Consider the following 11,906-nt stretch of genomic DNA (forward strand, 5'->3'; position numbering starts at 1 on the left):
AAAAAGCAGACAGCCTCTAATCCTAGCAATAGGGAGAGAAAAATCATTAAGTGGTCGACCAAGCCCTTCACCAATTTCCAAGTGATCCATGGAGGGGGGGCAAGTTTGGGATCCACAACTTTGAGGTCACACAAAATCATTTTTTTTAATTATGTGGGTGCCACTGTTGCACAGTCTGACGCCTCTCTTTTTATCCAGCTGCTCGACCCATAATAGGAATATTAAAAAAAAGACATTGACTTTTTCTAAAAAAAAAAAATCCAAAATTGTACGGTGGCCGGGGCGACTCAGCTCAAGCCGTGCAGCGAAGGCGGTGCCACCCGAGAAGAGTCATCATCAGCCTCAGGCTGGGAGACTCTCTGGTAGGAACCTCGCGAGGAATCCGCAGCTCTCGCGATATCTCCTGCTTCTGCTTGCTTGCCTAAAGCTTTGGGGCTGCTGCTGCATGTGCCACTCAAGAGGGTGGAAACGGCAGGAGGAGGAACCGCCGCCCCTTCCTCCCCGCCAGACCGTGGCTTGAGGGCTCCTTGGGTAAGAGACACGCTCCCTTCCCCACACTGGCTCTGCCTGGGCACTTGGGAATCACAACTTCTGCCATTGCCCAGCCCCGAGGCTGGCACGACTCTTCTCCACCATGCCTTGCCCAGCCCCTACCTTGCCATCTCTTCTCTCCCCCCCCAAAAAAAGTTGGTACTTGTAGCTTTGCCTGCTTCGTGTCTGCCCACCCCTTTGGACACCTCCCAAGGTTTTGCCCATGCCTGGCATTCACATATGCTGGATGCCACCCATCCTGGGCAGCTCTTCTGTGCTAGTCTCTCAAGCCCTACGTTATTATTAAAAATGGGTATTATTTCCCTCTTTAGTTCAAATGTAGTGCTGTTTAGGCATCCCGATGTAGAAGAGGGGAGAGGGGCATAATGTTACAAATGTGAGGAGAAATAAAACAGAATTAATCATAAACAGAAAAAAAATCAAATTAAAACAGTTTACCCCACAAACAGCATAATGACTAGCAGTGCAATCCTAACTATGCCTACTTAGACATAAGTCCTACTGAATTCAATGGGACATACTCTGAAGGTAACTGGGATTAGGACTTGCAGCTTAGTTTGGGTCAGCCAGTTGCTTGCCTAGATTTAAATTTCAGTTTAAGAGTTGTACATTTTCTAAGCGTTGTACGGATACCGAAAAATAAAACAGCCCCTGACCACATGGTCAATTTATTGCTCGCTTATATTGCCTTTTTCTTTTCTGAGGGAATCCCTAATAGGTATGATACAAAAGGGAGAGGAAAACCATGGATTTATCTTGTCAGATTTGAGCTGCCTTTCTTTTCTTTCTCTCTGACACCAACCCACCCATCCTTTCTCCATTTAAGAGCACTTAACATAGCTTGTAGTATATCCACAAAACTCAAAACTGACTCCTGTTTTCAGTTAGGGAGCTCAGACTTTTTTGTCCATCAAACCCCATCTTGTCTACTTTGACTGACAGTGGCTCTTCAGCATCTCGGGGAGAAATGAGACTCCCTGTCATCACTTGCTACCTGATCCTTTTAACAGGAGTCACCAGAGATTGAACCAGAGACCTTCTGCTCTTGAGCTCTCTCTTTCTCCCTCCTATGCCCCATTGCTGACTCATTTCCTGTGTTTATTGTGTGGGGTTTTTTCTCTATATGTTGGTTATAATGTATATAATATTGTTTTAGTCATGCTGTAAACTCCTTGGGTACATTGTATGAAAAGCAGTATATACATCTTTTTATAAATAAATAAAAAATCTTTGTTACATTCCAGCATGCCTATACCCCAGTTCCTGGCTCAAGCCGCCTCATGCCCACCCTTGTCCTGTGCCCAGATATTCTTGTTTTGCCTGTCTCCAGAACAGTAGCCATCTCTCTTTCTCTTGCCTATTCAGACTTGCCCCACACACTCTTCTTTCTGGCTGACACCTGGTATTTATAACCACACATCAGTGCTTCTCTCCCACCACCGTGGTTTGCCTGCCCCCGGACTTATAACCACCATCACTCTTCAGTACCTCCTCTCCTTTTTCAAAATGGTACCTTTGGTCATTTCTCAGACATTCAAATGTGAATCCTTCAGCTTTTATCTGCCTCATATCTAACACTCAAATCCTTCTTCCCCACTCCAACATCTTGCTGTAGTTCCTGATTATCCCAAGTTATTGCAGTTCGTGCAGTAGCAGCCAAGGCTATCGAACCTTTGCCTTGTACCCTCATGTCTATGCCATCATCACTCAATGCCTTCTCTCTTCACCTTCTCTTTTCCAGCCCAAATCCTGTGTATAGGATTGCACTGTAAATCAACAATCGCTTGCCACACCTTTGGCCTCGGGGGAGCCAGTTGCCTGCTCTGATTTTGCATTGGTTTCTAGGGTTGACATTTATACTGAAGTTCTTTGCTTGTGTGATTCCTAGACTTGTGAGATGGCAATGGATGCAACTGAGTCTGCAGTCCTTGATTGTAAAGGAGACCAAAGGTGCAATGCCAGGCCGGATGCAGACTATCCTCTCCGAGTTCTCTACTGTGGAGGCAAGTGCTATAAAGGGGCATGGTGGGACTGTTACTATGAATGATAGCAGCCCAGGATAGTTTGCAAGAGAGGGCAAATGGATGATTATTTAGTAAACCTCCTCGGTTAAAATGAGACTTAGGTTGCAATCCAATACATGTCTACTCAGAAGTAAGCTCCAATGGGTTCAGTAGGGCTTACTCCCAGGTAAACATGTATTGGATTGCAGCCTTACTCCTAAGTATGTATATGATTGCCGCCTTAAGTTACCCAAATACTCCTTTTTCTTTTTGCTGTGACAGATGTTGCATTCCCCTGTAGAATTTGTCAATGATTTTAATTTATTTTTATATTCCCTCCCATAGAACTCAGTGGGACTTACTTCTGAGTAGACATGCATAGGATTGCACTGTATAGGGACTGCACCCTTACATTATTATCAATATCAAGTTGTGATACAAATATTAATTGTATGTATCATATATTTTATAAGCTGTATATGTCTTGTGTATGCATATTTTCTGTCTAAAATAAGTGTAATTTGAGTAGGAAAAGGAAATTCAAGGTGTTAGAACCAGCGTAGAAATCCCTAAATGGATTGAGACCCAAGTACCTGAAAGAGTGCCTCCCCCAATATCGGCCAACTTGGGCCTTATGACAGGGCCTTCTCAGTGGTGGTTCCCCTTTTGTGAGATGCCCTCCTTGGAGTGGTGTGCCCCTCTCCCTCAGTGTTAACATTTAGGAGAAATTTAAAAACATTTCTGTTCACTCTTGGATTTGATTGCTGAAAGATATTGTTCCCAGCACCCTTGAAATTAGTAATTCTGTGGGAATATCACTGATTCTTTTAAATATGCTTTTATTTGATTTTAATTGTATTGTTTTTACTGTTCTGTTTGCTGCCCTGGACTCCCTTGGGGAGAAGCGCAGGGCAGAAATGTAGTAGAAAAATAAAATAAATAAATAATTGGGATTACATTAGAATTAACAATTTGGAGGTTGCAACTGTAGACAGCTGAGGAGATGGGGGTAAATCCATTCTTTTCCCCACTCCCCAAATAATCCCTTGGTCCTTGGATGTAGCTTTGGAGAAAGTCAGTAACATAATTGTGTCTATTTAACTCGCCGTGTAAAATTAGCAACATAGGAAGCTGTCTTATACTGAGTCAGACCTTAGGTCCATCTAGCTAATATTGTCTACACTGACTGGCAGCAGCTATTTAGGGTTTCAGACAGGGGATATTCCTAGCCCTGGAAATGCTGTGGATTGAATCTGGGGCCTTCTGCATGCAAAGCAGATGCTCTTCCACTGAGCTATGGCCCTTCCGTGATTTTGCTTGGAGAGCTGCCAATGAAATAAATTCATGGTGGGAATCAGTAAGAGTATGTAGAAGCATTTGTCTTAAATGGTAACATTTTAAAATATGGAAACGATAGAGCAAATGTGATGACTGTAGTAAAAAATATCTTCTTTTCTTCCCCAGTCTGCTCGTTGCCAACAGAGGTAAGTTGCCGTAATTTTGAATCGCTTAGTCCTGGTCTGTGCAGGCAGCAGTGTGAGGTAACTGCCTGGACTGTACCACTTCTTTCTAGTCAGATACCTGTCAGGTATGCTTTAAGTTGGATTCCTGCACTGAGCAGGTGGTTAACTCTGTGGCCATACAGACACCTTCCAACTCTACTATTTTATGATTCTATTCCTAGTCTGACGTTCCAACCCAACCCCTTGCTCTTTTCTCTGTCTGTGTCAGCCCTTTTCAACTTGCTGCCCCCAAATGTTGTTGGAATACAACTCCCATCACCCCTGCCTTTGGCCATGCTTCCAGGAGCTGGTGGAAGTTGGTGTCCAATAACATCTGGAGGACCACAGCTTCCCTACCCCTGCTTCAGATAGATATTTTGGGGGGCCCAAGACTACCAATCTTTTTGGCAGCAGCAAAATAATAATAATAATAAAAAAAGTAGACACATCACTGGGGTGGGCAAAGCCCACCAACTTCATGGGGATACGGATTGCCCTCTCTTTGGTCATCAGATCCATCATTTGATGGCCAGAGAGGGGACAATAACTTTCCCCAGCTGATTGGCACAGGTTAGCTGAGGAGGGGGGGCTGTGGGTCCCTATCTGTGTGCATGCATATGAGAGTGTGGGATGGCCACACCTACCACCGGAGAGTTGGCCAGTGGTGGATGTGGTCCTCAGGCCAAAAATGGGTAGCAATGCCTAGTTTAAAGGCATTCTGGTTAGAATCATAGAATAGTAGAGTTGGAAGGGGCCTATAAGGCCATCAAGTCCAACCCCCAGCGCAATGCAGTTATGTGCATTTGATCAGTTTTTTCTAAACTCCAACTTTCTTGAATGTGTTCATTAGCTGTTTTTAATCACCTCCTCTCTTTTTACAACAGTTCTGCTTGCTACTTTCTATTGCAGTTCTAAAACCTTTGCTTTGGAATTGGAATTGTGGGTCTGAATCAAGGATACCCAATGTGGTGCCCTCCATCTCCCATCAGCCCCAGCCAGCATGGCTGACGATCAGGGTACTCCAAAGCATCTGGAGGCATCATGTTGGCTAACCCTGGAGTAAAGATCAAGGAGAAATTATTCCTGTTAAAATGTTTATATCCCACCCTCCAAAGTCAAACCTACAATAATTGCTCATAGTTCAAACTATTATTATTATTATTATTATTAATAATAATAATAATAATAATTTGACTTGTTAGGTGCTTGTTATGCAGATTTCTCCAAGCAATTTACAACCCGTTTTCCAACATATGTATGCTATAATAGTAACACATTCAAAAAAAATACATGCAAGTCATAAATGTGTACACACCAAAATATCAAAATGATAAATAAAATAAAAGTAACATCATTGTTTTGCCAGCTCGAGGCCAGATTAAGTTTGCCACCAATGGAAGATTGATAGGATTAAATGTAAAGTGGTTTAATTTAGGATTGGGGAACTGGGTTTGGTTGGTGGGACGGATCCCTATGCCAATGGGCTGTTTTGACAGGTGGGCAGTGCCCTGCCCACCTGTCAGCCACCTGACATCACTATGATGTCTGGTGACAAATATTTCCTTTGTAGTGTGGCAAAAAGAAATGCTGCAAAAGAAAAAACAAGGAAGGCTTCAAGTTGCCACCCATCAGCTGATTGGTGGTGACAGCACGCCTCCCTGGGCAAAGCACAATCAAGAGAGCACTTTAAAGGTCCCAATTGTGCATTGGCAGCTGTGTCTCAACCTGCCTCACATCTGACATCACATATGATGTCAGGTGTGGGGCAGATGGGTGTGGTTTGGGGACAACTGCTTCACAATGTGGGAAGGGCTAGGCCTAATTAGGCCTGTGAGCTTGAGGTTCCCCACCCTTGATTTAGCTTTCTCCCTGAAGGCCAGAAAGATAGAGCAATGGTGAGCTATGCCAGGCAGGGAATTCCACAGAGCTGGGGTCAACACTGTAATAAAGACTCTGCTTCTTGCCAGCAGTGTGGGGAATTGGTCCTTGGAGCACAACTTCCTTTGATTATCTTTGTGGTCTGGAGGGCTTGCATGAAGAAGGACACTCCATAAGATATGCTGGACCTGGCTGTTTGTCTGCTGTTATTGTATGCGAACATTGTCATAAACAGTACTTTTATGCTCTGTGAACATATCTGTGTGTATGGAGGAGTTCTCTCAACTAACAATTCTACTCCATGTATCTTCCCCCCCCCCAGTATTGTGAATACATGCCTGACGTGGCAAAATGCAGACAGTGGCTAGAGAAAAATTTTCCAAAAGAGTTTGCAAAACTTACTGTAGGTAAGAATACTGCTGTCTTGTTTTTTTTAATGTGAGACTGGGAGATGAGGAAAAGAGTTCAGATACTCAAGAGAGGATAACATTCAGTAGAAGTTTTGCTACAGATATCAAAAGGAACAGAACTGAGACCTTTACGTGTAAACTGACTGATTAGAACTGAGAGTTTATCTGCACATAATTGTTCTAGGAGTAACATCCCAAGAGCAGAGGTAGACATACTTGTGGGGCCTACTTTTTTTACGAGAACTCTGAGATCCCCCAACCAGAACCAGCTGCAAAATTCATACACTTAGGACTGAAGAATTCTGACCCCAGGAACGTGTTTTGAATCCACTACTGGTTACCCTCCCTTCCAACATTCTACATTTCTTGTGATTTTTTGGGTTGTGTGTGGCTATTTTGTTATTGCCATTTATGAAAAATTGAAAATTGGAACCCCTAGCTGATCTTCTGAGCAGTTTTGAATTAGATCTGCCAGTATATGCTGATCTAGCTCCCGCTCACCCCTAGTTTAGAGTGAGCCAGTAATGACTACTCTACTTCATTCCAAACTTCATTGACTTTTCACTTTCTCCTGGATTTGCTGATTTATTCCTCTTCCATCCCATAATTCTTTGGTTGGAAGAGAGTGGAGAGACAGAGGGTCTTCTAAGCACAATTAACCTGGATGTAATTTCCATTGAAGTTGCATCCTTCCAAGACTTTAACACAGGTGTGAGGAACCTTTGGCCCTCCAGATGTTGCTGAACTATAGCATCCATCATCCCAGGTTATTGGCCATGCTTGAAGGGGCTAATGGGAGTTGTAGTACAGCAGCATCTGGAAGGCCAAATGTTCCTCACACCTGCTTTAACAGATTATTTGTAAGAACTCTCGTCTTAGTAAATTTGTTAGCTTGAAGGTAGCCCAGGACTCTGTTTTTGCTACAATAGATCAGCCTGGCTACTCTTGCATGAAGGTTGTGTTACGCTATCCAGAACGCTCTTCAATTTCTAGAGATGAGGTAGGGCTCCTTTCCATGGGGAATGCCTACTGAGAGTAAATCCCCTTGAACTTTGTGAGCCTTCCTTCTGAGTAAACCTGTGTATGATTACTTTGTTTTAAAAGGGGGCCTTCTTTCCTTGCATCGCATTCTCTCTCAGTGAGAATAGTAAACCAATTATATGTGTCACCAATTTGCTAAAACGGCAATGATGGTTTGTGGGAATGTGCTGGGGAAAAACAACTTTAATCTTGCTGACATCCCCCTGATTGCAAAGTGACTTTGTACCCAATTTCTCTCTTTGTCAAGCTTAAATCATTGTTAATAGCATGTTTTTTTTTAATCCTAATTTAGAAAATTCTCCTAAACAAGAATCTGGAGTTGGAGAAGGTCAAGGGACAGCGGGTGAAGAGGAAGAGAAGAAAAAGCAAAAGAGAGGCAAGGTCTAAATCAGGGGTGGGGAATCTTTTTTTTTTCTAGCCCAAGGGCTCCATTTCCCTCATGGATGCCCTTCCAGGGGCTGCATGCTAGCAGTGGGAAGGATAGGAGGCCAAAGTGGGTGGAGCAACAGATGTGACTCTTAACTTTGTAGAGTACATTCAAGGCACACAAAAGTCATATTATCACACTTTAAGGGCATATTTCAGCCAGGCAAAAGCACTTGAGGAAGGTGTGGAACAGGGCCGGTGAGAGACACGGCCTTTTATTTATTTATTAATTTTATTATTTGGTTTATATCTCGCCTTTCCTCCCAGCAGGAGCCCAGGGCGGCAAACAAAAGCACTAAACACACTTTAAAACATCATAAAAACAGACCTTAAAATACATTAAAACAAAACAACTTTAAAAACATTTTTTTTAAAAAAAGCTTTAAAAACATCTTAAATAAAAAGGGTTAAAAACATATTGTTTAGGGGGGGAAAGGTTTTAAAAAAACATATTAAAACATATTTTGAGAGGGAGTGTGGCCCGGAAGAGTCCCAAGCTCTGGATAAAGAAGCCTGGAGGGCTGCATTCACCTTCCCTCCTGCACTCCAGGCCTGAGGTTCCCCATCCTAGCTGATTATTCATGGGTTCAATACCTTTAAGAAGATGGGAAGCTGCCATATACTGAGTTAGACCATTGATCCATCTAGCTCAGTACTGACTGGCAGGAGGAATCTCTTGGGTTTGGGGCGGGAGTCTGTCCCAACCTCGCCTAGAGATGCTGGGGATTGAACCTGGGAGCTTCTGCACGCAAGGCAGCTGCTCTGTCGCTGAGCTCTGGCCCTTCCCCACCATTAAAAGAGGGAAAAAAAGGAATGTGGAAAAAACAGCTGCTGTTGGCCATTTTGTGCTGGGATGGGAAATTCACCCCTCCCAGCCCCCGCATGCACTAGAATGACACTTCTTTCCATTCTCTGAAGCAAAGTGTAGCCTTGGCAGTGATTGCTGCTGCTGATTTTCTATTCTGTCCCTAGGTGGAAGAGGTCAGATAAAACAGAAGAAGAAGACCGTACCACAAAAAGTGACGATAGCGAAAATTCCAAGAGCAAAGAAGAAATACGTCACGAGAGTGTGTGGTCTTGCAACTTTTGGTGAGTCGACAGCAGGCTTGTTCTCTCTGAGTTCTCTGGACTGTCCCAATTTAAGTTACAGGTATGGGCTCACATGTGGGCCAAAACATTCCCTTCCATACCAACTCCCCCCTACACCCTCCCCTGATGGCAATTAGCATTTTAGGGATGTGCTAGTGATCCGTGCCCACTTCTTCAGCCTTCGGCCTCCAGATGTTGCTGGACTACAGCTCCCATCATCCTTGGTTGTTGGCTAAGCTGGCTGCAGTTCATGGGAGTTGTAGTCTAGCAACATCTGGGGACCCAAGGCTGAAGGGCAGTGGCGCACACAATACTGAGCAAGATGGACTAATGGTCCGACTCAGTGAAAGGCAGGTTCCTGTGTATCTATGGATGTACTTTTGCTCCATTGTGTGGTCCTGTATACATGGGCCTGGACCCAAACAGCTCATACGAGTCTAAAAAGACACGGCATAAAAGGAAAGGGGACAGGGAGGGAAGAGAAAAACAAGAAAACTCTTAATGTTCCAAGGTTCTTGTAATAATCAGCTTGCCTGGAAATGGGCTGCTCACAGTTTTAAAAAGTTGTCAGCCCTCTGAGGAAAAAAAAATGTCGAACCATCCTTCCTGGAAGTTACTGTACAGCAGCCATTTGATCTTACAGTTGATCTTGACCTTCTGTAGCTGAACTGGAATCAGTTGGCTGCTTCTCACTCCTGTCATGGTAGAAAGGCTCGGAGGGGCCTTATTGATACTATTCACCCCCCAGAGCTGAAGGAGCAGGGCAGGCAGAACTAAGGACCTCTGTGAGGGGAAAGGCACCCACCCCAGCTGGGAAGAGCAGCAGCAAATGGAGATGGCAGTTCCTCGCTGTCAGCTACTGCTTCTCTCCCTCGCAGGGCAGGCGGAACTGTTTTTCTGTCTTCTGCACCCCCATCTCCTCCTATGTCTAAATGTTTAAATTGTAAGCTCCTCTCATTTATGTTACTGTGTATAGCACCATGTCCTTGGGCGGCATTTAAATAAACTAGAGAATAAGCAAATATGAAGTTGGTATTGTTTTATCCGTTTTTTATCGCCCCTAAACAGAAATAGACCTTAAGGAAGCACAAAGGTTCTTTGCTCAGAAATTCTCCTGCGGTGCCTCAGTAACAGGAGAGGATGAAATAATCATTCAGGGGGACTTTACCGATGACATCATTGACGTAATCCAGGAAAAGTGGCCTGAGGTAAAAACAAACTATCTCCCCATGTATTTAGTTCCCTGTCCTGTTGCATCCAATTAAGCTGCTAGTCACTGTGGAGTCTGGTTTTTGCAATACTAAGACACTTCAGACACCATTGCAGAGTGTCTGAAAGGGGGAAAAAGGAGTAAGAGAGGTGGTGAAAGAGTGGCTAGGTTAAGCAAAGATTTAGATCTTTCTCCTCATGAGAACTAGAAACTCTGCATGATTTCTTATTAAATACACTGATAGAATTTGGAACCACCATATGCTGCATTTGAGAATTCACAGCACAGTTGTGGTGATGCAAATTCCGAGATCAGTGACTCTCTGGAGTTTACCTATCGGGAGCTCTACAGTGTAGTTGATCCAAGCGGGGCTTGATGACTTCACAACCCGTTTGGATTGGTTAGAACGCAGACTGCACTGCAATGGAAAATTGGGTCTTCTGATGCTCTGGTGACATCAGGCAAAGTGGCCTGCCGCGTGTGGGGGACCTCAGGATGAGGCCTGCTGGACTGAAAAGGTTCCCCACCCCTGCTCAAAGAAAAAGTGCTCAAAGGAAACTTTTTCACGTGTGACTCTGTACCTTGAGAGCCTTCTCTAGGTTTCCCTGCCTAATGAAGTGAGGTGGAGCAGTTATTGGGGAGAGGGTCTTCTTGCTGGTGACACCCTGCTTAAAGAATGCCCTCCCCAGAAAGGCTCACCTGGTGTCTCCACTATGACCTTTTAAGCACCAGGTGAATACCTTGTTGATCTCCCAGGCCTTTTAAATTACAATTTGTTGCACCGAGTTCCCTTCACTGTTTTTTATGCTGGTTTTATGTTGATTTTAGTTACTTTTTGCGTTTATGATTTTATTTTGAATCTTGCTTTATTATTTATGTAAGCTGCCCAGAAAACCTGGATGGATGGGCAATATAACAATATAACATTTTTTTTTTACAACTTCTTGATGGCCCTGTATAATATAATAATGTCTTCTGACTGAGGACACAATTCTTTATCTTGCAGGTGGATGATGATAGCATTGAAGATCTAGGAGAAGTCAAGAAGTGATGTTGTTTTTTTAAAGAAGAAAAAAACACTGCCTTTTAACAAACACCTAGTTCTAGTCACCGTAGCCAAAGCAAGGCTTCTACGTGTGTTTGCCTGACAGCAGAACTGTTAAAGGGGCGCCCTTACTGTTGGCATTTTCACTGTTCTGTATTGGCTGCTTATTTTCTGTTTGTGATTTTTGCCAAAGTTTAAGCCTGGGGGAAGTGGGACTCTCATGCTTCCGCATGAAGTAGAGACTTGATCAAATAAAGAAGTTATTGTTCCTCACCAAGTAAGTGTTTCCTTTTTTTTCTAACATGGTTTTCCATCCCTCAGCACATCTCATCAAAAGACAGCTTGAAATACTGATGTGTTTTCTAGACACAATCTGCTAGGTATTTAAATGGAAATGGACTGCCTTCAAGTCGATCCTGACTTATGGTTACCCTATGCATAGGGATTTCATGGTAAGCGGTATTCAGAGGGGGTTTACCATTGCCTCCCTCTGAGGCTAGTCCTCCCCAGCTGGCTAGGGCCTGCTCAGCTTGCCACAGCTGCACAAGCCAGCCCCTGCCTTGTCCGCAACTGCCAGCTGGGGGGCAACTGGGCTCCTTGGGACTATGCCGCTTGCCCACGGCTGCACAGGTGGCAGGGCACGTCACCCCTGAGCCACTCACTGTGGGGGTGATCTTTAGCTGGCCCTTGGCACCCAGGAGACGCGAGCGGGGATTTGAACTCACAAGATTCTGGACTCCCAGCCAGGCT

General features: G+C 44.1%; 1 protein-coding gene across 1 annotated transcript; it reads left to right on the top strand.

Moving 5' to 3' along the window:
- Positions 1 to 392: 392 nt before the first annotated feature.
- DENR (density regulated re-initiation and release factor) lies at positions 393 to 11,429 on the top strand. The gene is made up of 8 exons (XM_061603035.1): positions 393 to 531; positions 2,441 to 2,555; positions 4,020 to 4,039; positions 6,258 to 6,342; positions 7,679 to 7,762; positions 8,785 to 8,901; positions 9,970 to 10,109; positions 11,118 to 11,429. The coding sequence occupies exons 2-8, from the start codon at positions 2,450 to 2,452 to the stop codon at positions 11,160 to 11,162; spliced, it is 597 nt and encodes a 198-aa protein (XP_061459019.1). The 5' UTR covers positions 393 to 531; positions 2,441 to 2,449; the 3' UTR covers positions 11,163 to 11,429.
- The last annotated feature ends 477 nt before the right edge of the window (positions 11,430 to 11,906 follow it).

The sequence above is a fragment of the Rhineura floridana genome, chromosome 19 (assembly GCF_030035675.1).
Source record: "Rhineura floridana isolate rRhiFlo1 chromosome 19, rRhiFlo1.hap2, whole genome shotgun sequence".
Classification (NCBI taxonomy): domain Eukaryota; kingdom Metazoa; phylum Chordata; class Lepidosauria; order Squamata; family Rhineuridae; genus Rhineura; species Rhineura floridana.